The sequence below is a fragment of the Musca autumnalis genome, unplaced genomic scaffold (genome assembly GCF_047663935.1).
Source record: "Musca autumnalis isolate F117 unplaced genomic scaffold, ASM4766393v1 scaffold_1, whole genome shotgun sequence".
Lineage (NCBI taxonomy): Eukaryota > Metazoa > Arthropoda > Insecta > Diptera > Muscidae > Musca > Musca autumnalis.
In genome coordinates, this window is record NW_027411644.1 from 319,562,944 (window position 1) to 319,590,412 (window position 27,469).

Here is a 27,469-nt window from a genome sequence, read left to right on the forward strand (position 1 = left end):
TTAGAGCTTCACTTTTTATATGTTAAAAGTGCCATATAGTGTAAAAACATTTCTTTAGCTAGGCTCCAGAATATTCTTTTTGGAAAAGTGTTCCAAAAATAGCAAAAGTTCTTCCCAAACTTATGACAGTGAAAAATGTCATTCACTTATTTTCTACTTGACATGTTTGGCTAATCTGACATCGTGATTGCTGGTATCCGATTTGCAGATAAATGACAGCAGAATTTTTACAAAAATTTTACATTTTACATTCCCGTACTTTTGGAACAAATTTAAATTAATATCAATATTTGATAAATTGTTCATTCGTAAGTCCCAATTTACATTAGGCGAGTTTACTTGCGGCAATTGTCAGTTTGATGGAGAGAGAGGTGAGGCATATGGTAACCCTTTGCCTCTCAGCCCCCTCTCTCACCTACAAACTGACAATTGCCGCAAGTAAACTCGCCTAATGTAAATTGGGACTTTGTTTTGCTAAAAAAACCAATAATTTTATTTTGCAACGCGAATACACATTTTTTGTCCTTGTTTTCAATTTTAAGATATAAGCTGTGTTCCAGAACTAAAAAGTTTTTACAATTTTTACGACTTTTACACATTTTACTCGAAAAAGCGTTCCAGTACACAAAAAAGTTGTAAAATGTTCACTTCTCTTTAAACAAAAGTGGCGCTGAATGACGCTCTCTTTAAAAACTTTTTACACGACAAATTTGGGCGAGTAAAAAAATAGTAACATGGTTGCCGGCGTCTGGTTGGCTGATACGCCGACTTTCACATTTGTTCCAGTTTTTTGACGTATATTCCATTTTTCCGTTCCCGAACTATTTCAGAAAACTTGTGTGTAAGAACAAATTTTTTGCAGTTCTCTCCTTTACGAGTTTTACCATTAAAAAGTACGGGAACGAAGCTATAGTGTTACAGCAGAAGTTTTTTGTTGGAACAATTCGGGGATGCATCTACCTTTATGATTGCATAAGCTTCGTTCCAGAACTAAAAAGTTTTTACACATTTAACACATTTTGAACATTTTTCCCCGAAATGCGTTCCCGTACACCAAAAAAGTTGCAAAATGTTCACTTCTCTTTGAACAAAAATGGCGCTGAATGGCTTTCTCTTTAGAAACTTTTTACACGACAAATTTGAGCGAGCAAAAATGTGCAACATGTTTGCCGGCTTCCGATTCGCTGACACGCCGACTTTGACATTTGTTCCAGATTTTTTGACGTTTCTGCCATTTTTCCGTTCCCGTACATTTTGGAAAAATGTGTGCATTGAACTCATTTTTGACAGCTTTCTCTTTTGAACATTTTACCATTAAAAAGAACTGGAACGAAGCTATATAAAAAAAAAAAACAGTACAAAATGTCAACCCTGCCTTTGACAGATTATGGGTACTTTACACGGTATGTTTTTACATATGAGTTGTCACTTCTCCAATACAAAATGTATATGCAAAGTGACAACTCATATGTAAAAAACATATCGTGTAAAGAACCCATTAGGCCATAAAAAGAAAAAAATTGTAATCAGCTGTTAGCTGTGGCCTACTCTTACTTTATTCTACCTTGGAATGTCCCATGTCATTTCAAACGTCAAATTTGCTCACAATAACGCATTACTTTTAATTGCTTGTTTACATTTTGTATGTGATTTTGACAACTGTTACGAAGATCAGCTGTTTTTGGCGTTACATCTTATTATTCCACCATGGAATGTCCCATTTTTATGAACCATATGTTATGTTGGTGTTTATTTTTGCCGTTTGTTCTTCTCTTTCTAAATATTACCCCTTTTTCGTGCATTTCATAACGTAAGTTCGATAGCCAAAATGTTGTTAAAACATTTTAATTTTTTGAATGGACGTTTACCTAGACGGTATTACGCAGCACAGGCCCTAGCACCAAAACCACTAAAAGGGTAAATTACAGAAGAACGTGAGGCCAACAGTTTTATATCTAACATAATTGCGTTTTGCAGAAAATGGAGAAGTGTGGTAGGCTTAGAAGTGCATGCTCAAATATCCAGTGAATCGAAACTTTTTTCTGGTAGTTCTACGGTATTTGGAGCACCTTTGAACTCAGCTGTATCCTATTTTGATGCTTCTATACCTGGAACTTTACCGGTACTAAATCGCAAATGTGTTGAGTTGGGTATAAAAACAGCTTTGGCTTTAGGCTGTAAAATCAATGAGGTTTCGATGTTTGATCGCAAACATTATTTTTATGCTGATATGCCGGTAAGTGCAAGGACAAATATGGGAACAACTCTAGTTTAGTAAAAACTCTCCGATTTTTCTGAAATTTTTTTCCATGGGGGACGGACCAAGTTATACGGTTATTGGACCCGAAAGTCCGGGTACAAAACCCGGGTTAGACCCGGCCCTTCTGGACAGATTGCTACAAAATGGGTATCATTGGAAAACTTATGGAAATACCTATCCAAACAGTGGTCATATTATGGGGTTATTTTCAGGTGATCACGTGATATAACCCAACAACAAATTTTTGGACGCGGATTTTTCCATAAACCCTCAAAAAGTCGAAAATGGGTTCATTAATGTATGTGCCCACTTAATGTATGTCAGATTATAGCTCACACTTTAACCTTTTCAAAATGGTGAAATATGTTGTAATACCTTTTCTGGATCCAGAGATATGGCCCTTAGAATCTTGAGAACTCGTCTAACCCGGATTTTGTACCCGGACTTTCGGGTACAATAACCGGGTAACTGTGTCCGTCCCCCAAGAAAATTATACATTTCCGTGACCAGCGCAACAATATCTACCTCTGGAAAAAAATTTCAGAAAAATCGGAGAGTTTTTACTAAACTAGAGTTAAGCCCAAATATGTACATACATATGTACTGAAACATATTTTCAATTGGTGGTGTTTCTTAGGCCGGCTATCAAATAACCCAACAAAGAAAGGCATTGGCGAACAATGGTCAAATGACTTTTCCAGTCATTGTTCCAGGCAAGAAAATCTATCACAAGACTGTACAACTGCTGCAGCTGCAATTGGAACAAGACAGTGGCAAGTCGTTGCATGATGTTGAAATGCGAAGAAGTTTGGTTGATCTTAATCGCGCTGGGTTACCTCTTATGGAATTGGTATTTGCTCCTGATTTGGAAACGGGTGAAGAAGCGGCATCTTTAATTAAAGAATTAATATTGATATTACGTCGCTTGAAAACCTGTTCATGTAAAATGGAAGAAGGTGCCCTACGTGTGGATGCCAATATTTCCATACACCAAGAAGGAGAGCCCTATGGCACTAGGACTGAAGTGAAAAATATTGGTTCTGTGCGTAGTATTTCTCAAGCAGTCAGTTATGAAATACAACGTCAATATGACGTGGTATCACAGGGAGGCACTATTATAAATGAGACACGATCATGGGATGCAGAAAAACGTTGTACTGTGGCAATGCGTGACAAAGAAGTTGTGCAGGATTATCGTTTTATGCCGGAACCTAATCTACCTCCTCTATATTTAAATATGTTGGACGATAAGAGTGATGAGTTGGATCCATCTTCTTTGGTATCTGTACCAGCCATTGCAAAGCAACTGCCAGAATTACCCGAAGAAACACGTAAACACTTGGTGGAACACTATAAGCTAAATCAGGAAGTTGCAATTATATTGGTGGTAAGTAAAGTAATGATGCAATTATGTGATGTGTCAGTTATACAAAATATAATTTATGTTACATACACATTTAATTTTAATTTTGTTTTCATGACTTCTACCAGAATGAACCAATACTTCTTGATCACTTTATACAAATCATCAATAATTTACCTGCGATACCCACAAAAACTGTCACCAATTTCCTGATTAACGATCTACTAACCTATTGCAATAAAGTAAACATCGATATAGAGGAGTGGTAAGTTGATTATTTTGTATTAATGATATTGAGTAAATTATAAGGAAAACGTTTCTAGAGGTTAGAATCTAACGTAAAAAACATTTACATTGCATACATATTTACATGGGTGTCCCGATAACCCAAACTAAGAATTGATTTCCAACTGCTGCCGTATTTTGCTTTGTCCTTCCATTTTTAATTGTTCGATTAATTGCGTAAAAACTCGATACTGAACCGCATGACATTTGGATTTCAAATTTAGTCACGGCTTTTAGAACGTATAGGCCAATCGAAAATATTGTACTAATAGTCGACAAAGAAGTGGTAATTACCTATCTGTTTCTCTTAAATTTACTCCAACATTTGACATAACTTGAAAATGTGTACGAATGTGGTGTGAAAGGCTGCCTCGTTGAAGCTGTGTTGGTCGTTTTATAGTCCTCCCAATTAAAACGATTAGTATTATCTTCTCCTTTTTTTCACAGCCATCTAAGCTACAATCATTTAAAGGATATACTAAAAGCCCTGCATGCTGAAGAAATCAATTTACAAGCTGCAAGGAAATTAATTGAATTATTGCATGAATACCACGCAGGCGAAGTGAATGAGGTAAGCATATAAATGAAAGACAATTATCCTTACACGGATACCAATTTCTTCTCTTCCAATTTTAGCTCATAAAAACTCACAATTTGGAACAAATATCGGATTTAAAAACCATCAATGATTATTGCCAACAGGCAATTGCCAAGCAAGCCAAAGCGGTTAAACAATACCAAAGTGGTAAGACAAAGGCACTGTTTGCCATTGTGGGAGAAGTGGCCAAGTTGTCAGAACAAAAGGCAAATATGAAAATTGTTGTTAAATGTTTAGAAGACTTGTTAAAGGAATCAACATCAGAAAAGAAATAAAAACAAATAAATAAAACGCAAGAAAAAAGGTTTGTTAAATATATTTTTTTTTTATTTTTTCTCTTTTTTTTTCAAATTTTTTATATCAAATATTAGTAACATAGTTTGGATGTGAGTGAGTTAGTGTGAAAGTTGTTTGTTTGGTTATTATGAATGTGTAGTCCTTTGCCCCTAAAACTTAAACAAATGTACTGTATATTTGCTGTCCTCTCCCTTTGAAACGGAAGAACAGTAACAGTGTTACATAAAACTTTTATTGTTGCTGCTAATCAATGAATGGATTTATGTCCAAAATGTTGTTTTTTTTTTTTCTATATTGAACACACTATATTCAATTGTCTTTCTATGCAGACAATGATAAGCTATTTCATTGCAACACTTCCTTTCTTTTATTTGGATCTGGCAAACAAAATCGATAAATGAGGTGAAGTAAAGAAAAGTAAATGTGATTTTTTTTTTGATGAGTTTTATTTATATATTTTTTATAGTTGTTGTTCGATAATGTAAAATGATGTGTATTTGTTTGTGTATAAATACTTTAATGCATATTTATCTAACTTATTCTAAATATGTTGGAATGTATGAGAGGTGCAAATAATGCCTATAAAAATGTTGTGGCGGTTTTTTTTTTACTAATTTCAAATGTAGTTTGGTTTCTTTTTTAAAATAAATGCAGTTTGTTTTTATTTGGAATTGGTAGTAGCGGGTGGTGTTATGGCAGTTTAATTGAACACATTGTCCCTGTTTAATCGCGTTCATAATCACGACAGCTTGAAGGTGGTAAACTCATGGAAACAGCATTATCCAATCTGTTGAAGAGATTATAGCACACATTTAAAAAATCGCATTATTGTGTGATTGTATTTTTTACCTTCGTGATTCACTTTCCAATAGATTTGGATCCAAGGGATGTTGTGAAACATGTCGTAGAGAATCTCCCAGAGTACTCCTCAAATGTTGCATTTCTCGATTTGCTTTGGAACTACGTAAAATGTACTGTTGTCGACGTTTAGCCTCCTGGGCCAGTTGTTCACGTAACATGGAAATCTAAAAGAAGAATAAGTAAGCAGGGAGTTTAGTTATCATTGGTGATGTCTTTGGAGATGATATTATCTTAATCGTATTCAAGAAATTAAATTCCAGAAATTGGTTAGAAAACACAAGTAATACCGTTGGTGAAAATAATTTTGCATCATGAATAAGAATAAATAATGCTATACCTATGGGAAAAGCACTGAGATATTCTAATAAAAAATCTAACAATACATCACACTATTGAGCTCAGTAAACATTTGACAAATGCTATATGCTAAATCAAGACTAGATGCAGAAATAGAAATTACAAATTCAAATTCCACGACAATTGGACCTACGCTCCGGAACGACCCGAGCCCAGATCGGCCAGAGATTGTGAACTCAGCGACAGCTGTACAAACCAAGTGTTTTCCCCCATGTAAGCAAATCATGCCAGCCGCTTTGCTCAAGATCCTGCTCATTAGGTCTGGCATCGAACAGAATCCAGGCGCCACTTCCACCGAGGTCACTATCTGTTCAGTGTGCAACACTAGAATCACGCGCAATTTAACCCAGGTAGTTGTAGTCAGTGCCTTGGATGGTGTCACCTAAGGCGATGCTCTGGACTAGCCAGTCACCGCGACTGGACAAACTCTTTTGTGGCAAGATGCTGTGCAACTCTTCCATCTGCCAACGCGAATTAACATCCCAAGGCCGTGCAGCAACAACTCAAACCATCTGGCGTTGTTCTGTGTGCAGTGACATGATATGGGAGAATATTGCATCTGTTAGGTTTAACAGATGCATCTGTTAGGTTTAACTGGTGGCATTTGAGACGGTGCACAAATCTGCGTTAGCAAAGAGACTGGACCGGCAGTTTCGTGGTGGATTGCTCTCCGAACACCTCCATCATACCAGTGCCTCACCATCTTCGTCTCAGCACAGCATACTGTCCAACTCTACCACCACCACCCCTGGACAAAATAACTCGAGCTCATCGTCACGAAACTCCAACAGCCAGTTCGATAACAACCCACTGCCACAAAGCCAGAGCGCCTCCTCTCAACATCAGCAGCAACATCATGCAATTGATGATTTTCACTCCTTTAAAATCTTACAACTTAATTGTAATGGTCTGAGAAATAAGGTAGTGGAGATCACCAATTTCATGCACGTGAACAACATCTTAATTGCTGCTATTCAGGAGACTAAACTGACTAGTGATATCAGGCTCACTTCTCACGTGAACTACATCATTATACGTCAGGAAACGCAATCGCGGTAGGTTTGGTTCATAATTAATAGAAATATTAATTATCAGCTAGCCCACCTGCCGTCCCTGCCTCACGACCAATTCCATGGCAATTTTAATCCGATCCGGAGGAACCACGTATATATATCCCACCCATAAACAGCATCTGGGCCAGCTACCACCCTTATATCCAGCACCTTCTCATGGGGTACAATAGGATGGTAATTGGTGATTTTAACGCGCATCACGAGACCTGGTACTCACAGCTCGCCCAAGACCAACGCGGGCTCAATATAGCCGATGAAATAGACAACTCGGAATTCGCAGCAATAAATGAGAACTTCCCCACCAGACTAACGGCCAATTGCACAAGCTCCCCTGACATTACGATCGACAGTTCGTCGCTCATAGCCATAACATCTTGGCAAACACACGTGGCCCTAAATTCCGATCACATTTCGATCGTGATCAATGTGGAGAAGTCAAGCGACTTTATGGAGCCAGATATGCGCACATTCGTGAACTATAACAAAGCCAACTGGCATGGCATCACGAATGCTGTTGAAGTAGACCTAAGCCAACAACCGCCCCCCTTATGTGCCAGAATGGGTGAGAATACACTGAGAAATAGTATTCTCCGGGCGGCAAAGCACCATATCCCTGCTGGAAGAATTCCACAATGTAGACCCGGTTATCCGACAGCTGCAGCAAGACTTGCTGATGAACGCGACCATCTGCGTCAAACATGTCCTGATGACCAAAGGATTGCATCCCTGACGGAAGAGATAAATTCTCTTGTAAACTAGCACCGTCGTAATAAATGGATTAATCACCTGAACAAATGTGATGCTGGCTCTCACAAGTTATGGTCTACCATCAAACGTCTTTCCGGCTCAAATAACAATCACTGTAACATCGCTATCTCTTTCAACGATATCCAGTTTGCAGATGCCAAACAGTGCGCAAACAAGTTCTACCAGCAATTCATTGCTCATCCCATCCAGCAGAACAGGACCAGAAGAGCCACTCTTAGGAAATTTAGGAAATTCCAGCGCGAGACAAGTCCCTATTCCTTCACTCCCAGTGAAGTAGAAGCCACTATTTCCAGCCATCCAAGGCTCATGGTCCAGACGTCATCTGCATGATGATGCTCAAACATCTTGGTCCAGTAGCATTGGAATATCTCTCAAAACTTCTCAGTCTCTCCATTAATCAGCTGATTATTCCAGAGATATGGAAAGTGGCGAGAGTTATTCCTCTTCATAAACCTGAAAAACCGGCTAACTCAGGAAAGTCCTATCGCCCAATCTCACTTCTGTCACCTATAGCGAAGGTTTTGGAAGCGCTACTTCTACCAACTTGTTCCGGCCACCTACATCGGGCGAATCACCAACATGGATTTCGGAAAGCGCATAGCACCACGATGGCACTAAATAACATAACAACACATATTGCGAACGGCCTCAAACAGAATCGACCGCCAGCGCGGACTCTGATCGCCGCCTTAAACCTGTCAAAAGCATTTGAAGCGGCTGATCACTCGATTCTGATGGGTGACATAATGGAATCCACATTGCCCAATATTACCAAGCGCTGGCTTGGTAATTATCTTAATGGCAGACATGCACATGTGGAATTCCGAGGCAAGAAATAGAAGTATCGCAAACTGAAAATGGGCGTACCGCAAGGGGGAGTCTTGTCACCACTCCTTTTGAACTTATACCTTGCGAAGCTTTCTGCACCACCCGATGGCGTCAAAATGGTTTCTTCGCATTGAAGAATTAAGTGCTAAAATGAATGACTATATCGCCACATTTATGCAGGAAAGGGAACTCATTATATCGCCGTCCAAATCAACAGCTACTCTTTTTACATCGGATACACGTAAACTAAGGAGAGAGCTGGACATCAAGGTCGAAGAGAGAACAATACCGACCGTCCAACACCCGAACATCCTAGGTGTTGTGTTTGATAACCTCCTAAAATTCACGAAACATGTCACTTACATCAAAGGAAAAGTCCAAGCCAAGAATAAAGTACAGAAGACACTCACAGGTACTTCCTGGGTCAAGGACAAGGAAACACTCACGGCGACATATAAGGCCATCAGTCGCTCAATCTTGAGTTATGCTGCCCCAGTGCGGACATCCTTTCTCAGTGACGCCCAGTGACAACATTTGCAAGTGGTTCAAACAGTGCATTGCGGATTGCTACCGGATGTGTTCAGATGTCGAAGGTGGATAATTTACATGAGGAGACGAGGATTCTGTTAGACAACATAAAGTGTTGTTGGCGAGACAGTTCCTCCTGGTCTGCCATCTGCCCAGTCATCCCAACCACCACATTTTGGTGCAGGATCCACCTCCACGACACATTCGGAAGGACATCAGACCCTTTCGTCCGGAAATCCAAGACGTCATTCCATCGGACGGCAACCGACTGTCAATAACGCAAGCCCTGAAACAGTTGCACACCAGGGCGGTTAATGAAGCCGTCAACGGGTACAGCCCTATCGTTGTCCTAAATCAACATCCGACAGCGAACAGCAGCTCCCCAGATCCGTCACAACAACACTAGCCCAGCTCAGATCTTGTTGGAGTACATTCCTAAACTGCTATCGAGCGAGAATTATTCCAGGCACACTAGACCAAAGCTCGCGTAATACGTCGCACTTGTTTTCTTGCCCAGCGAGGCCCAAAGATTTGCGTCCTGTGGACCTCTGGGTGAGACTGGTGGAAGTGGCACAATTCCTCCAAATCATTAATAACAGTAGCCCATGATATGATCTTGTTCAACAATAGATATAACACTTCCAACTTCCATCCAACAAACACAATATCCTTCACACATACCCACCAACACAGCCACATAAATCCACACACTCACATCAATCCACACACAGTCAAATCTAATCGAGAACCCAGCAAACCAAATGTCTGATGTCCGACAAGTCTGAAAAATTTCGGAGCAAAGTCGTTCAGATTTCGTTCCGATTTTTAAACGATTTTTCGGAGACGAAATACTTCATATTTTGTACCGATTTCGTTCCGATTTCGGAACGAATGTCGGAAAAAAATTTCCTTTCTGAATTTCCTAAGGTTTTTTTTCAGATTTTGTTACGAAATCGGACCGAAATCGATCCGACATTTCGTTCCGAAATTATGTCAACCACTTCATACAACTTTCGTTAAGATATCGTTACGATTTCGGATCAGATGTCGGACGTATCGTCCGAATTTTGTTCCGATTTCGTTACGATGTCGGTACGATTGGTTTGCTGGGAATTTACATTCCATCTACAGGGAAAAACATACGGTTGCAGCCTGTTACAACAACAACAAAATCTCTATCGGACAACGTATTCGGGTAGGTGATCAAGGTTGTCCGAAAGGGTTGAAAATATTCGCTTAAGTGCAATTTAATGTCTGCTTGCGTGCAAGTTCATGTTTACAGACAAAATTTTCCAAAAACTCTAAAATAATTTACGGTGACCAAATAAAATGCCTGGTGAGCACGATAATTAGCAAAAGGAGTGATTGAATTACGTCCGACTTTTGCTTTTCGTAATATTTCTCTCACGCCTTAATCAAGTTAGAATAGGGAGGGTCTATATAGGTCCACGTCATCAGGCACTTCCCCACAAAATCTCAAAATTTTTCTCAAAAATTCTGTTTAAAAACATGCCTCAGATAGTTTTGAAATGTTTGCAGTAGGTAGTTCTCGCTGCTCTTAATAATACCACGAAAGTTTCCACAACCGTGACCTTTCAAAATGTCTAAGATTTTAGCCACATTTTCCATTCGAATTAGTCTATGTTGACATTTCGAACCAGAAGTGTGTAGCCCTTTTTGGCCCCTAGCGACTTGTTGATGAGGGCCAAAAAGTAACTCAGTGGATATAAAAATTAGTTTTTTCCATAACAAATCCTTACCTGATTTTCCAAACGCAGAACCTGTTGGCGATGACTTTGCTCACGGGCATCCAGCAACTTCTCGGCATGCATTTGGGCACTGCGATAACGTTCTGTATCCAGACCATCCATACATTTGGCGCTGTCGTGGATGCGTGCCTTGCAACGCGCCAACTCAGATTCTTTTTCAGCCAACAAAGTTTCCAAACGACGCACCTTTAAACGTAAATCACGATTTTCTTGTTCAATGACGGCATGATCTAGGCCACAATTGAAACCACCACCACCTGCAGTGGAAGTCTTGCGTTGATAATTATTGTTGGCAGTGTTATTTTCCAGGCGATTAGAGTCATAGTTGCCATCATAATACGATGATGAACTTTGTCCAACTCCACCACTTCCACCAGCACCACTTAGGGCGGACTTTTCTGATCTATCGAAAACGCTGTCGCCCGCAAATTTACTCTTCCTCTCCGATTCTAGTTGTTTCACCTTATCCTGCAGTACTTGCAGTTTACTACGCAGTTCTGATTTTTCTCTTTGCGAAGATTTCAGCTGACGACTCAGTTCATCCTCTTCACTGTGGTTATTGGAAGTGAGATTCTTATCGCCAGATTCCTGATTCCATTTAGCAATGCGCAGCTGTGACTCTAAGGCTGAGTTTCTCACTTCTAAATCATTGACTTGATCCTGCAGGCGTTGAGCACTATCAAGTTGTGCTTGTTGGCCACGACGCAGATCATTAATGGAAGCTTGAGCCTTTTCTAAACGCTCACTGAGTATGCGTTTCTCATTTTCTGCTGTTTGCAGGGATTTTTGTAAAAGTTTGAGTTTATCCTCATTGGCCTGGGAACAGTGACCTTGTTCGGAAATTTCTTTACTGGCTGTCTTAAGTTCACCTCTTAGTTCAGCTTCAACCACTGCAGCTTTTTGGAGACGTTCCTTCATTTGATCGAGGGAAGATTTTAGCGAAGCACACCTATCTTCGAGTTGGGCCATTGATCTGTTCTGATTGTCCAAACGTTCCTGGGCCGCTCTAATGTGGCAATCCTTCTCCTGCATGGCCATTTGTAGACGTGTTATATCACCCTCCAGGGCAACCCTTTGCAAATCCAATTTAGTGGCACGTCCCTCAATTTTTGCCAACTCCTCTTGCAGGTGACGTTTTTCGTTTTCCAATTTGGCGCCATGTTGTCTACATTTTTCCAAGCGTTCTTCATTTTGGGAATTTTCCTCACTGCAGGAGTTGAGTTGCATTTCGGTTTGGGCCAGTTTCTCTCTTAGCTGTTGACATTCATCTGCCTTCTTTTGGAATTTCTCTTCGAGAGCATTCAATGCGGACACTTTCATGCTACGCTCGGTGTCCAGATTACTCTTTTCCTGTTGCAAATGTCTTATCATCTGCTGAAGCTTTGAGACTTTGGCATCACACTTCATTTGTTGATCGGCAGCATCTTGCAGCTGTTTCCTGGTGGTCATCAATTGCATTTTAAAATCATCCTTCTCACGTTCGATTTGGGCAACTTGATGCATGAGGCAACGCACTCCTTTACGTATCAAATCGGGATCTACATCAAGAGCAGGACCATCGGGACAATGGGAAGTGCTGCGTTGATCAAAGTCATGGCAACTGGGTGCTACACCACCTGAGACACTGCGCACTGGACTGAAACGCCTTGAGGGACTTACCAGGCGGTGTGAAAGATTAACACTGCCATCAATTTGTATGCCTGCGATGCGACGCAGGGTATGAATGACAGAACTTAGTTTGTGTTCATTTTCACGCTTGTGTTGCTCCACACAGGCTAGCTGTTCATCGAGTGCACGAATACGACCCTCCGCACCACCCAAACGAGCTTTGAGTTCTTGTATTTGTTGTGTGGCATCGGCCAGGCATACTTCCAGATTGTGTTTCTGATCTTCTAGACGTTTTTCACGACCCCTTGCCTCTTCCATGCGTGCCAATAATTCTTGTTCACGATTATGGAAGCGATGTTCTTCCTGATTGGCATGGCAGCGAGCACGTCCAAGTTCTTGCCGTGTGGCACACAAATTCGCCTCCAAATCCGCCAATTGTTTCTTCACTTGATTCAATTCTTGGGTAGCACGTTCCTTGAGCTCAGTTTCAGCAGTTAATTTATTTTGCAATTCTTTGCCTCCCTCATCTTTTTGGGCAAATTCCATTTGGGTCTTTTGCAAAGTATTTTTGGTTTGCGTCAACTCCTGGCTGGTTTTTTGTAAATTATTCTCTGTCTCTTTGAGTACCGTTGAAATGCGTGTACGTTCAATTTCCAGAGTGTTTTTACTCTCTTCCAAATTGCTAATCTTCTGCAAAGCCTCTTCTATGGCTCGGGCTTGTTCACGTTTGGCGCTCTCGACTCGCTTAACGTGATCGCGCAACTCTTTGTTGCTTGCGGAATACTTGTCACGTTCAATATTGCTGTCGGCCAGTTGACGCCTGGTATCGGTTAGATCTTTGCGCATACTTTCAATGTAGCCTTCATCTGTAATTGGAGGGAGAATTTGAAAATAAACAAAATTGTCTGTAGGGTCCATGATGATGCTGCACTTACTCTCTTTAGCCTTGCGCATGGTGTCCTGTAATTCATTGCTCAACGATTCCATTTTATCATCTTTCAGACGTATATCCATTTTCAATTCATCACTTAGACGCTGCAAATTGTCACGCTCCTCCTTGATAGCATTCATTTGAATTTCCTGTTTTCGTATGCATTCTTCGAGTTTTATCCTGTAAAACAGTGGGGAATGAGAGGAATGTTTGGATAAGATTCATTAATATTACTTTTGTTCTTCTTCTCGAGTCCGTAGAGCTACTAGTTCATCTTTTAGCTGGGCAATAGCATTACGTTGCTTCTCATCCCGGGCATTGTGTTCCCTCTTTGCACGCTCCAAGGCATCCTGTTCGGTTTTCAATTCTCGTGCAACAGCTTCCAGCTTTTCTTGCACGGCTTGCTTATCACGATGGGCTGAAAAGAGGGACAATGGAAATATCCAATTGAATGTTGATGACCAAAAACAGAATAAAATCTAAGCTCATATGCAGTATGATACCACCGCCAAATGGAGAGTGGTATTCCCGACCTCTCTTCTCACTCCTATTGATTCCATTCCTGAAACACCAATTTCACTAGATAGGTTTTTCTCCATATTAACATGGCTTTAGGAAAGCTAAGATGAATGAAGCAGGACGACCATCTTAACGAATCATTGTGGCAGCACTCGATCTTGACATAGTTATCGCATGTATGTAGGTGTGTGCCATCAAAGTTCCAACTAGTCCCAGTATATTTTCAACTGCCTGCCCGCCCACACCCCACGAACCTCTATCTAGAGTTACCCACATTTATCCACTCACCAATAAGCAATGCCTGCTGTTTCTCATTTTCCGCTCGAATTAAGGCCTCTTCATGCTGTTGCACTAAACTTTCCAAATGTGATTGCAGACCTTCCAAACGTTCTTGCTGCTTTTCAATTTCATCATCTTTCGCCGTCTGCAAAGCTTGTAATGCCTGTTGCATTCTCTTTTCAAGGGCACTGCGCAATTGAAGCATATCATCGGCATGTTTTTTGGCTGCCTCCTCTGCATTCGATTTCAAAGCGGCCAACTTTTGATTATATTCATTTTCTGCTTCGCGGGCAGCATTCAGCAGTTGGGTTTTGGTATCTTGGGCGCGACGTTGGCATTGTTCCAGTTCTTTTTGTAAACGGGCAACATTATTTTTCAATGACTCTTCTCTAACCAAAGCCTCTTGGAAATCTTTTTCCAGCTGGGCTCGTTTTTCTTCGGTGGCTTCTAAATTGGTATTGGTATCGAAGAGAACCGCGTCCAGAGATTCTTTTTCCGAACGCAATGCGGCCAACATTTCCTAGAGGTGGTAAACAAAAATGATGAAGAAAGGTAAGAGATGAACACAAGAATGATTGAAAACTGTATTTACCTGCAAACGATGAGTCTCCTTTTCATGCAAATCGATAACCACCTGCTTTTCTTCAACATCCTTGACCATTTCTTGAAGATTACGATTTAAACGATTATTCGTTTCGGTGGTTTGTTCCAATCTCTGGCGTGTACGCATCAACTCCTCATTGAGGGATTCCTTTTTGCGACACACGGCAGTCAGTTGATTGTGGATATCACCGCGATCTCGTGTAATGCAAGCCAAGTCTTGTAGGATTTTCTCTTTTTCCATTTGCAAACATTTCACTTTTTCACTAAAGCCCAAGTTATCTGTCTCCAGCTCCAAGCGTAGTTTATCCAAATTGTTGAGCTCCTTGCGGACCTCAGTCAATTCATTGCTCTGCTCGTGTAACTGTTGCGAGAGTTTTTTACGTTCTTCCTGTACCTCAGTGAGAGTGGATTGTATAGTCTTCAGTTCATCCGTGGCCGAAGAATTGTTTGTTGATGCCTTTTCCAAACGCTCCTGTAGATCACACTTCTCCAGCAAGATTTTATCAAGATCATATTCTAAATCGGATTTTTGTTTCTCTAATAAATTAATTAGATTTTCCGATTCAATACGCTGCTGTTCAAGTAGATCACGATTTAGGCTAACACGATTTAGTTCCTCACGCAGTGAAATGGTTTCTTCTCTTAAGCGGCTGCCACGATCCTCTTCAGCTCTGTATATGGGAAGAAAAATCGATTTGTTTAGGTATAATATACTGTCAAATATGTGACCCCTAGGTCATGTTATAAAGTAAGAACAGGAAGACCAATAAGACCACTTAAAGAAGGTTATAGAATATCAATTATTGTTCTTGTAATCTATAGGTCTTCTTAGATCAACCAGTTTTCTATGAAAAATGCTATTGATTTCCAGCCGTCCATCTCGAAGTAATGCGAAAGCGATTTCCATCTGCCGAGACGAATGTAAGTGGATTTTTGTCCTACATATCACCAATGCGTGTATGGATTTTCCTATCTTTGACTTCGGATGATCATGACGCATATAAGAATGAATTTGTTTCGAACAAAATGACTGTTGGTAACCAACAGGCTGGTAAATTGCAACACTAAAATAGCAAAGACCCCAACCACTGCAAAATACAACGAGGCCATTTTTAAGGAATGATAGATGGCAAACCTGTCACTTGGGACAAGCTATAGCTGACCAAACATCTACATAGGCAATCCCACGGCAGCGGGTTCTTTCGTACCGGATTGACACGGAACAACACAAAATCATCGTTCCGGCCAGCGGCTGCCACCTCAGTGTACATACGGCTGCCACCTCAGTGTACATATCCCGGAATGCCTGCTCCGAATTCGTTTGGTCCGTGACGGGACGGAGGAAAACCCAGGACCAATATATCTGTACTCAGTTTGTCACATCCGCATCTTCACCCAAATCCAACCTTCGGTGAGATGCAATAGATGTCAGGAGTGGGTGCATCTAAGGGGTTGCTCTGGACTTGTCCACGTGAGGGACTACGACAGGGACTATGTTGCTGCATGCTGTGTGAATACAGTCCCCAGTGAGTCGTCATCGGATTACGAAACTCCCTCGTCGTCTGACTACGAAACTCCCCCGCAGTCCCCTCGACAACAACCGCACATGCAGCCTTTAACACCAGCCGTTGTTGTCCCAATCCCGGAAAATGCATCCTTTTTGCAATTTAATTGCAATGGACTCCGAGGTAAGATCGAGGAAATAGTAAATTTCATGAGTCGGAAGAACATCAAGGTCGCGGTGGTGCAAGAAACCAAGCTCAACAACAACTGTAGCTCACAACGTTGTGATGGTTACAACGTGTTAAGGAAGGATCGCACCAGCAGTGGATGTGGGGGATTAGCTTTCCTATTGCACCAGTCTGTCCTATACAGACCTATCTCGCATGAGCCTGTCTCTTATGACCCGTACATGGAATGTATCGGAGTAGAAGTCAGGTGTGGAACTGCCGACATAGAGTTGCTGAACGTATACATCCCGCCGAGAAATAGCTTTATCTCAGATTATAGGCCTGACATTAGCCCGCTCTTGGAAGGTCATAATCGTCTGGTCCTGGGGGACTTTAATGCGCATCATGAGATGTGGCATTCGGCCCTCGGAAACGACCAGAGAGGTACAGCGATGGCTGAGCAGATTGATAGCTCTACGTTTTGCACGGTCAATGAGGACGCCCCTACCAGAATTAGAGGAGACAGACATAACCATCGTGTCACCTGGTCTGACAAATGACGTTACCTGGCAACCCGTCATTTCCCTTTTATCAGACCATCTCCCCATAATTGTCTCCATTAGCAGACCACCCGACTTCATCACCTCTGAACGACGCACATTCATCAATCATAAAAAAGCTGATTGGCCGAGTTTCAGAGAGTTCACCAATCACCGCTTCAGAGAATTGCAAAATCCTTCTGATGTTCGGGTAGCGGAAAGGTCGTTCCGACACATCATCACTGCTGCAGCCGCTCGCCATATCCCTGCTAGTCGGATACCCGAAGTAACACCAACCTTCCCTAGCAGAAGCGACGGGATTAGCACATGAGCGTGATGAGCTTCGCCGAACCAACCCCAATGACCCCAGAGTCAGGGAGGTGACACTGGAAGTTAACAGGCTGGTCGGCGAGCATAAGCGGAACAAATGGTTAAATCATCTGAAGAGCTGCAACATTGGAGCCGGTATAGGTGAATTGTGGGCAACGGTTAAGTCACTCTCGAACCCTGGAAGGATAGAAGATAGGACCTCAGTCACGTTTGGCGACGTTACGTTAACTGACCCGAAGAGATGCGCAAGTTATTTCAATCGACAGTTTGTCGAGCACCCCGAGAGTGACAGGGCGAAGAGAAGAGTATTACGTCGCATCAGATCTCTTCCTGCCGAGGATGAACCACCACAATTTACAATGGATGATGTTGCCAATGCCATCAGAAACGCTAAATCATCCAAAGCGTTGGGCCCAGATGAAATCTCCATGGTAATGCTGAAGCAGCTGGATGAGCCGGGATTTGAATATCTCACTAAAGTTCTCAACTTGTCGCTAGCCACCCTCGTTGTTCCCGAAGTTGTACAGGCCGATTTCGCTTCTGTCGCTCGTAGCAAAGACACTTAAGGCCTTACTCCTCCCCAGTATCAGAAATAGCTATCAAGTTGCCGATCATCAGCATGGATTCCGTAAGCAGCACAGCACGACAACAGCGCTGCACGTCATTACTACATATATCTGTCAAGGACTCAACCAGAGACGACCGTGCGATAGAACAGTGATGGTAGCGCTTGACTTATCAAAAGCCTTTGATACAGTCAGGCACTCCACGGTGTTTGATGACATTGAACAGACAACCCTCCGGCCAAGCTTGAAACGTTGGAAAGTCAACTATATGCGTGGACGCCAGTCGTACGTGGAATTCAGGAATAAGAAGTCTAAACCCCGTGGAGTGAAACAGGGAGTCCCCAAGGTGGGGTGATATCTCCGGAACTGTTTAACCTCTACCTCTCCTGTATTCCGCCCCCTACAGACGGCATCGAGATCGTAACGTTTGCGGATGATTGCACGATTCTGGCGTAGGGTACCTATCCTGATGACATTTGTGAGAGACTGAACAACTATTTAACCGATCTTAACACCTTTTTCCATTCGAGGAATATGCAGATTTCCGCCACAAAATCTACAGCCACTCTGTTCACCACCACACGGACAGCGCAGTTTGCACATTCGACACTACATTCACGTCTTGCGCACACGCCACAGCTATCTGCGACAAGCTGAAAAGTAGGAACAAGGTCCTCAAGTCCCTAGCGGGCAGCACTTGGGGTGCAGATAAAGACACCTTGTTGACCACATATAACGCGATAGGTCGGTATGTGGTAAGCTATGCGGCTCCAGTCTGGTCTCCGAGATTATGTGATATGAATTGGAAAAAGATTCAAACTTGCTAGAATGCCGCCCTGAGAACAGCAACAGGGTGCCTCCTCAAATCTTCAGTGGACCATCTACATGAGGAGGCAAAGATTCTTCCAGTAAAGCAACACAATGAGATGCTTTCGTTGCTGTACCTGCTTGGATGTTACCGTGTGAGCCATCCCAATCACCATCTTGTGGGTAGGCCCGGCACATACAGGCAGATCAGGAGGGATATCCATGCTCTAGAGGGAGAGGTCCAACGATACAGGAGAGAACCCCTAGATCAACAAGCGTATCAAGCAGGTTTAAATAGTATTCACATGGATGCAGTTACCAAGGCCTTAAGCAGTTATAGTGTGAATAAAGTCCTCGAAATACATCCCCATCTATTGCAGCTGAGGAGCGTCAGCTGCCACGAGAAACTAGAGTAGTTTTGGCTCAACTACGCTCGGGATATTGCAGTCGCCTAAATTCTGTTACAAATTTTAGGGTAACCAGACAGACTTTATATCTGACCAATCATCTAGTTAGTCGAAGGTCACACTAGTGGGTTTCATTGAAACAATTTCATGAAAACAAGGGTTCCTAGGTCGAGTTTCACAGTAGAATGATATCATAAAGTTGCTGTAGTGGGAAACTCGATATAAATACCTAAAAGTTTCAATGAAACCACTCTAGTGTGACCTTCGACTTAGTAGGAATATAACAATAATTTACGAAACGAACACGAGGCAAAATGAACAACAACAGGATATTATGTCAACGAAATTTGCCACACGAAATAGGACGTCCTTTGGGCAATGAAATGTACGAAGTCTATGTGACGCATCATATACGATAGACGTCTTAGGTATAAGCGAAATGAGATAAAGTAAAATCGAAGAATTTCTCACAGAAAACGCCAAATATGTACAATATAGTAGAAAAGAAAATGATGGTGAAAGTCCAGTGGGGATCGTAATGGCGAATAACAATAAGAGCTCGTTTCTGACATGAAAACCAAAATCTGACCATGTGATAAAGACTCGATTCAAGAGAAATGTATGAAACGTCACCATAGCACACTTCTCTATCTACCTACAGAAGATGCAGAAAATACAGTGAAAAGTGAATTCTATGCACACGCTGAATGAAATTCGGAGAGGAGACATCATAATTCTCATGAGTGACTTCAACGAAAATAGGGAGCGACAACAACGGGAAAGCGTCAACAATGGGAAAACATGTGTAGTTAAAACAATTACGGTGGACGGCTCATGCAACTGTGTCAAACATTCCATCTGGTCATTGGTGGCTCCATCTACCTCCACAAGGAGATACAAGTTGTGGAAGAAACATTGGGTGTAGACCAAAAACATAGAAGAAGTCTTTGGATATCTTGGAGACTTGAAACCTAATTTCTCAAAGAGGTTAACTTAAGATGTAGTTAAATAACCACAATATCACAAGAGAGCAATATCAGCAACAAGCAAAACATGTAAAGAAGGAAATACGTTGAATCCGAGAAAAGGAGAATGATAGGGCCGATGTTACTATCAACGACGTGACAATGACAAATCTGAATAAATTGGCATTTATTTAAAAAGGCAGTTCATAGATCATTCCGAGAATGACAGAAAGATAATTCAAAAAAATAAATAATTCAAAGCATGGGTCCCACGCGGAATTTCAACTGTAATGTTTAAGGTAATGGACAAACCGGGAGATCAGCATTTTACAAGGATCCTTAATCTGTCGTTAGACATGGTTTATGACTTCTCCATAAGAATTATTACATATATGTTGTTGAACATGTGCGCACTCTCCCTCTCTTTTACACAGCGAAGGCACCATATATTTTTATTGCTTACTTTAAGGAGTGTCATTGTGTAAGTACATGCTTTTTCACTTATGCTAAGTTTACATTTACGAAATCCACTCGATTTCAACTGTCAATTCCATAGCTCAAACGTCAAATGAAATCTCATCTGGATTTCATTTGACGTTTAACCTATGGATTTGACAGTTGACATCGAGTGGATTTCGTAAATGTAAACCAAGCATTAGTTTAATTGTGTTTGTGGAGGGAGAGACGTTCACTGAGAGCACGTGTGCGCTCTCTTGCCTAAAGCTGGTCTAAGTCATAGCCGACCAAGAAGAGCGAGCGCTTAAATTGTTTATGTGTGGGTAAAATTACACTGACAGAACAGAACAGGGTTTCGTTTCGAATGCATCAAAAATGGCTTTTCCAGTTACATTTCCATAAAATGATTTCAACTTTTAAATGCAAATTGTCTACGGTTCTAATATAAATTAACATTTGACTTGTGTCCCTTATATCAGTGCTTTCATCAAAGCAAACAGATACATATACTGCATTTCGAATCCTCTCCTTTGTTTCATGTTCTATGAATTTCCCTATTGACTCGTTGCGGCGGACTATTGTGGACCGAGATAAAGGCACCTCTTTGAAAATGTCTTCCATTTTTCTACCAGTATCTCCAAAAAATGGTAATACTGTCATAAAAACTTCTTTAAAAAACCCCCCATCTTCAAAAGGTCTACATTTCTTGGCCAATTCCAAAGCAGTCTTATATGAGGCCTTGATTGTGGCATTATCATAATTACCTTTGTCTTTTATAGTATTAAGACACCTATTATTTTTATTTGTTAAATTATCTTTAAGCTGGCATATTATTTTTTTTCGCACATTTCCCGTCATTAAATGATATTTTGTATGCGTATTATAATTACGCCTAAGGTAAGATGGATATAAATTTTTTATTGTTGCATTGCAGACGAGACATTCTGCGTCATTAAAAATATTAATACAAAACAAAAAATCATTTTCAAATTCTTCCCTCCACATATTTGCTGTACAACTGCAAAATCTTTTCAGTGTACCTAAAAAAACAAATAAAGCGGCATCAACCTGCTTGCATGACATTCAGTACAAGACTGAAGTAAAAAAATCAAAACATCAATACTAACGAACGGGTTTGGTCTAAGTTAAGTCATATGGTAATACTTAGTTGCTAAGATTATTTTACCCTAAATAAATTAGTGCATTACTTGACGAATGAAGACATGTTGTCTTTATAGAATATATATCCCAGTTTACTTTGGTCTTTCGAGCCGACCCTGGGACCTGTTGTTGTTGTTGTAACAGTGTTTGTTATTATGTTTGTATGTTCGTTCTTTTGTTCAATCTGGCTCTGGGTCTATCTCCAGTTCCAGGAAAGTGGCTGCTTCTATGGGATGTAACCACAGATCCACTGGAGTTAGATGAGTAGAGTTGGCTGGGCAGTTGAAAGGGTGTTTTGTGTCGTGCGGGCCAATGCCACATAGTGGGAAGATGTCTTGCACGGCGCGGTCGATTTCCGCCCAATAAGAATTTAGGTGACTGCAATATCCCGAGCGTATTTGAGCCAAAACTACTCTAGTTTGTCGTGGCAGCTGACGCTCCTGAGCTGCAATAGATGGGGGATGCATTTCGAGGACTTTATTCACACTATAACTGATTAAGGCCTTGGTAACTGCATCCGTGGGAATACTATTTAAACCTGCTTGATACGCTTATTGATCTAGGGGTTCTCTCCTGTATCGTTGGACCTCTCCCTCTAGAGCATGGATATCCTTCCTGATCTGCCTGTATGTGCCGGGCCCACAAGTAACATCCAAGCAGGTACAGCAACGAAATCATCTCACTGGAAGAATCTTTGCCTCCTCATGTAGATGGTCCACTGAAGATTTGAGGAGCACCCTGTTGCTGTTCTCAGGGCGGCATTCTGGGAAGTTTGAATCTTTTTCCAATTCGTATCACATAATCTCGGGGACCAGACTGGCGCCGCATAGCTTACCACATACCGACCTATCGCGTTATATGTGGTCAACAAGGTTTCTTTATCTGCACCCCAAGTGCTGCCCGCTAGGGACTTGAGGACCTTGTTCCTACTTTGCACTTTGTCGCAGATAGCTATGGTTTGCGCGCACAACTTGAAAGTAGTGTCGAATATGACCCCTACAATTTTGGGGCAGTTTGTGGTGGAATTCTGCTACAGTCGACCACGACATTCAATTTTTTTTCATACTGCGCTGTCCATATGGTGAACAGAGTGGCTGTTGATTTTGTGGCGGAAATCTGCATATTCCTCGAATGGGAAAAGGTGGTAAGATCGGTTAAATAGTGGTTCAGTCTCTCACAGATGTCACCAGGATAGGTACCTGACTCCGTGCAATCATCCGCATATGCCGTCTGGAGGGGGCGGAATACAGGAGAGGTAGAGGTTAAACAGTTCCGGAGATATCACCCCACCTTGGGGAACTCCCTGTTTCACTCTACGGGGTTTGGACTTCTTGTCCCTGAATTCCAATTACGACTGGCGTCCACACATATAATTGACTATCCAACGTTTCAAGGTTGGCCGGAGGGTTGTCTGCTCAATGTCCTCAAACGGCGTGTAGTGCCTGACTGTATCAAAGGCTTTTGATAAGTCAAGCGCCACCTTGACAAATACATGTGGTAATGGCGTGCAGCGCAGTTGTCGTGCTGTGCTGCTTCGGGAACCGGAATCCATGATCGGCAACTTGATAGCTATTTCTGATACTGGGGAGAACTAAGGCCTCAAGGGTCTTTGCTACGGGCGACAAAAGCGAAATCGGCCTGTACGATTCACTTTTGCTGACATCCTTGCCGGGTTTCCGTATTGGGATCACCCTGCCCATTTTCCAGACTTCGGGAACAATGTGGGTGGATAGCGACAAGTTGAGAACTTTAGTGAGATACTCCACTCCCGGCTCATCCAGCTGCTTGAGCATTACCATGGAGATTTCATCAGGGCCCAACGCTTTGGATGATTTAGCGTTCCTGATGGCATTGGCAACATCATCCATTGTAAACTGTGGTGGTTCCTACTCGGCAGGAAGAGATCTGATGCGACGTAATACTCTTCTCTTCGCCCTGTCACTCTCGTGGTGCTCGACAAACTGTCGATTGAAATAACTTGCGCACCTCTTCGGGTCAGTCAACGTAACGTCGCCAAACGTGACTGAGGCCTATCTTCCCTTCTTCCAGGGTTCGAGAGTGACTTAACCGTTGCCCACAATTCACCTATACCGGTTCCAATGTTGCAACTCTTCAGATGATTTAACCACTTGTGCTCGCCGACCAGCCTGTTTACTTCCAGTAACAGCTCCCTGACTCTGGGGTCATTGGGGTTGGTTCGGCGAAGCTCATCACGCTCATTTGCTAATCCCTTCGCCTCTGCTGGGAAGCTTGGTCTTACTTCGGGTATTCGACCAGCAGGGATATGGCGAACGGCTGCAGCAGTGATGATGTCTCGGAACGTCCTTTCCGCTACCCGAACATCAGAAGGATTGGGCAGTTCTCTGAAGCGGTGATTGGTGAACTCCCTGAAACCCGGCCAATCAGCTTTCTTATGATTGACGAATGTGCGGCGTTCAGAGGTAATGAAATCGGGTGGTCTGCTAATGGAGACAATTATGGGGGATGGTCTGATCCAAGGGAAATGACGGGTTGCCAGGTAACGTCATTTGTCAAACCAGGTGATACGATGGTTATGTCTGGCGAGCTGTGACACTCTCCTCTAATTCTGGTACGGCGTCCTCATTGACCGTGCAAAACGTAGAGCTGTCAATCTGCTCAGCCAGCGCTGTACCTCTCTGGTCGTTTCAGAGGGCCGAATGCCACATCTCATGATGCGCATTAAAGTCCCCCAGGACCAGACGATTATGACCTTCCAAAAGCGGGCTTATGTTAGGCACGTAATCTGAGATACAGCTATTTCTCGGCGGAATGTATACGTTCAGCAACTCTATCTCGGGAGTTCCACACCTGAATGCTGCCCCCATACATTGCATGTACGGGTCATTAGAGACAGGCTCAAGCGAGATAGGTCTGTATTGGACAGACTGGTGCAATAGGAAAGCTGATCACCCACCTCCACTTCTGGTGCGATCCTTCCTTAACACATTGTAACCATCACAATGTTGTAAGCTACAGTTGTTGTTGAGCTTGGTTTCTTGCACCGCAGCGACCTTGATGTTCTTCCGACTCATGAAATCTACTATTTCCTCGATCTTACCTCGGAGTCCATTGCAATTAAATTGCAAAAAGGATGCATTCTCTGGGATTCGGACAACAACGGCTGGTGTTAAAGGCTGCGCGTGCGGTTGTTGTCGAGGCGACTGTGAGGGAGTTTCTTAGTCAGACGACGAGGGAGTTTCGTAACTCACTGAGGACTGTGTTCACGCAGCATGCAGCAACATAGTCCCTGTCGTAGTCCCTCACGTGGACAAGTCCAGAGCAACCCCTTAGATGCACCCACTCCTGACATCTATTGCATCTCACCGATGGTTGGATGTGGGTGAAGATGCGGATGTGACAAACTGAGCACAGATATAATGGTCCTGGGTTTTCATCCGTCCCGACACGGCCCAAAAGAATTCGGAGCAGGCATTCCGGGATATGCTGCTCCCAACACAGAAAAACGAAACAAATACAAACATATGTACACTGAGGTGGCAGCCGCTGGCCGGAACGATGATTTTGTGTTGTTCCGGGTCAATCCGGTACGAAAGAACCCTCTGCCGTGGGCAGAAACAGTAATGGAGTCTTGTAAACTACCACCTATGTCTGTCGATTGTCCCCAGGCACATTTGTTGGACAAAAATCATCATCTCGAGGAAGAAGTATAAAGTAGAAAAGCTTCTTACACCGATTGACTGGGTTATTGAACTCATCTCTGAAGCGAATGATTCATTCAAAAGTGCGACATAGGCCAGCTAGATGCCGCATCGCTGGAGGAACTCATACGAAGTGAGGAATAAATTCTAAACGTTACTGCAAAAGAGAGGTCGCAAATCACATCAAGGTCGCAACAGAAAGTTTTTTCTAGAAACTAAATTACCATGTGAAATACAACGTGATAGTGAACATTGAATTGAAGCAGGTGAAATGTGTGTTAGATAAATTGAGTAATAAACTCAAAGCTGACCTGAAGCACGACAAACGCTTAAAGTTTAACCCCGAGATGCTAGAAGGCCTACACGTTAAAGATCTAGATACCAAAATGAGAATATGTGGCCTGAATAAACTAGTGGACGAGCTTGCATTCGAATTGTACAACGAGAGGATGGAGCTCAATGCCGCGGTAGTCATCATGTCAATGGAACTAGAGTTGGGCAATCTAGTTCCCGGAGCGGATCGATCTTTCTAGTTCCTTTTCCCTTTTCCTTGTCCGGAATAGTTCCTTGGAACTAGTTCGTTCCGAACTACACAACTCTAAATGGAACACGTCATGATATAATACTAGGCCAGCCCAGGAAGAAATTCTAGCGGACAAGTAAGAAGTAGAGCGAGATGTCAAGGCTTTGAGGCCAAAAGTGAGAAGACTAACTGATGCAGATCCGTCATTCAGTTGACCTGTCTTTCAGCTGTTACCGAACGAGATAAGTTGGCGTCACAAATAAGAACCAATGATGAAGCAGAGAGTAAGAGCAGAACTTTTGAAAAATGCTGCTAACGAATTATTTGGCAAACTTGGAGACCTACACCTTTAATGATGTAGAGACCAATAAGAGAGTCTGTGAATTGAAGGAACAAGTGGACGAGCTTGCGTCCGAATTGTAAAGAGGAAGTATAGAGAGAAATTACGCGGTAGGGGCTATAAAGAATATGGAAGATGAAATCATGTCAATGAAAGACGATCTGATATCATGCAAAAATGACAAAGGAGATGCCTTCCAACTGGTCATGAAACTAAACGAACAGGTAAATAATGATCTGCGAGGAGCTAGGACCACCCAGGAGGAAATACGAGCGGCCAACTAAAGGCCTCGTCGCATAAGAGGATTTCTGGCTTAATTCATTAAGTTGCATGTTCTTCCGGCTTTAAGTCAAAAGTCAAAGCATACGAAAATCGTGTTTCAGCACACATTCAGCCGCGTAGAGATGCGGCAACGCCTTAAGAAATAAAACTTTGAGGGCAAACATGAAAAGACTAACTAAAGCTTTTGAGAAATCGAAAAGGGTCCGTCTTTCAGCTGAAACAGAAAAAGATAAGTTGGCGGCACAAAGATCGCTCAATGAAGAAGCAGAAAGTAAGACCAACATTTTGGAGGTTTGAAAAATGCTGCTAACGAAATTTTTAGCAGTCTTAGAGACCTGCACATTATATATGTATATAGAGATCAAAAAGGAAGTCTGGGAGAGGATGAAGCGTAAAGCCGCGATATCGGCTATGAAGAAAATGGAAGTTGAAATCATGTCAACGGAACACACCTTGCTATTATACAAAAATAGCGAATGAAGTTGCCTCCCAACTTTCCGTGAAACTAAAAGAACAGCTCAAAATGCTGTGTGTCACCTCAGAAGATATACTAGTGTCCAACCAAGAAGAAGAGCGAGAACTCAAGGCTCTTAGGGTAAAGTTGAGAAGACTAACTAATTCTCTTAATAGTTTGGGGAGTGCCCGTCTTTCACCTGAAACCGAACAAGATGAGTTGGCGGTACAAAGTTCAGCCAATGAAGTAGCAGAAAGTAAGACCAGAAGTTTGGCGGTTGAAAAAATTACTGCTAACGAAATATTTGGCAATCTTGGACACCTACACTTTAGAGCAATGCCGTTCTCTGGTATTGTTAAAGT

At 42.2% G+C, this 27,469-nt stretch overlaps 2 protein-coding genes across 3 annotated transcripts in view; one reads left to right on the plus strand and one right to left on the minus strand.

Moving 5' to 3' along the window:
• Positions 1 to 1,736: 1,736 nt before the first annotated feature.
• On the plus strand, positions 1,737 to 4,820 carry GatB (glutamyl-tRNA(Gln) amidotransferase subunit B, mitochondrial). Its single transcript, XM_073962486.1, has 6 exons — positions 1,737 to 1,917; positions 1,978 to 2,236; positions 2,898 to 3,647; positions 3,752 to 3,888; positions 4,356 to 4,479; positions 4,545 to 4,820. The coding sequence occupies exons 1-6, from the start codon at positions 1,829 to 1,831 to the stop codon at positions 4,779 to 4,781; spliced, it is 1,596 nt and encodes a 531-aa protein (XP_073818587.1). The 5' UTR covers positions 1,737 to 1,828; the 3' UTR covers positions 4,782 to 4,820.
• Positions 4,821 to 5,434: 614 nt separating this feature from the next.
• The window catches only part of Root (ciliary rootlet coiled-coil, rootletin), an 86,798-nt gene continuing 64,763 nt past the window's right edge, over positions 5,435 to 27,469 (minus strand). For both annotated transcript variants that reach the window (XM_073962483.1, XM_073962484.1), the window contains exons 6-12: positions 14,917 to 15,598; positions 14,334 to 14,844; positions 13,761 to 13,944; positions 13,531 to 13,706; positions 10,979 to 13,461; positions 5,653 to 5,828; positions 5,435 to 5,590 (exon numbers count right to left, since the gene is read on the minus strand). In XM_073962483.1, coding sequence (XP_073818584.1) covers positions 5,527 to 5,590; positions 5,653 to 5,828; positions 10,979 to 13,461; positions 13,531 to 13,706; positions 13,761 to 13,944; positions 14,334 to 14,844; positions 14,917 to 15,598 — 4,276 coding nt within the window. In that variant the 3' untranslated portion in view covers positions 5,435 to 5,526. The remainder of the gene's footprint in view (positions 5,591 to 5,652; positions 5,829 to 10,978; positions 13,462 to 13,530; positions 13,707 to 13,760; positions 13,945 to 14,333; positions 14,845 to 14,916; positions 15,599 to 27,469) is intronic.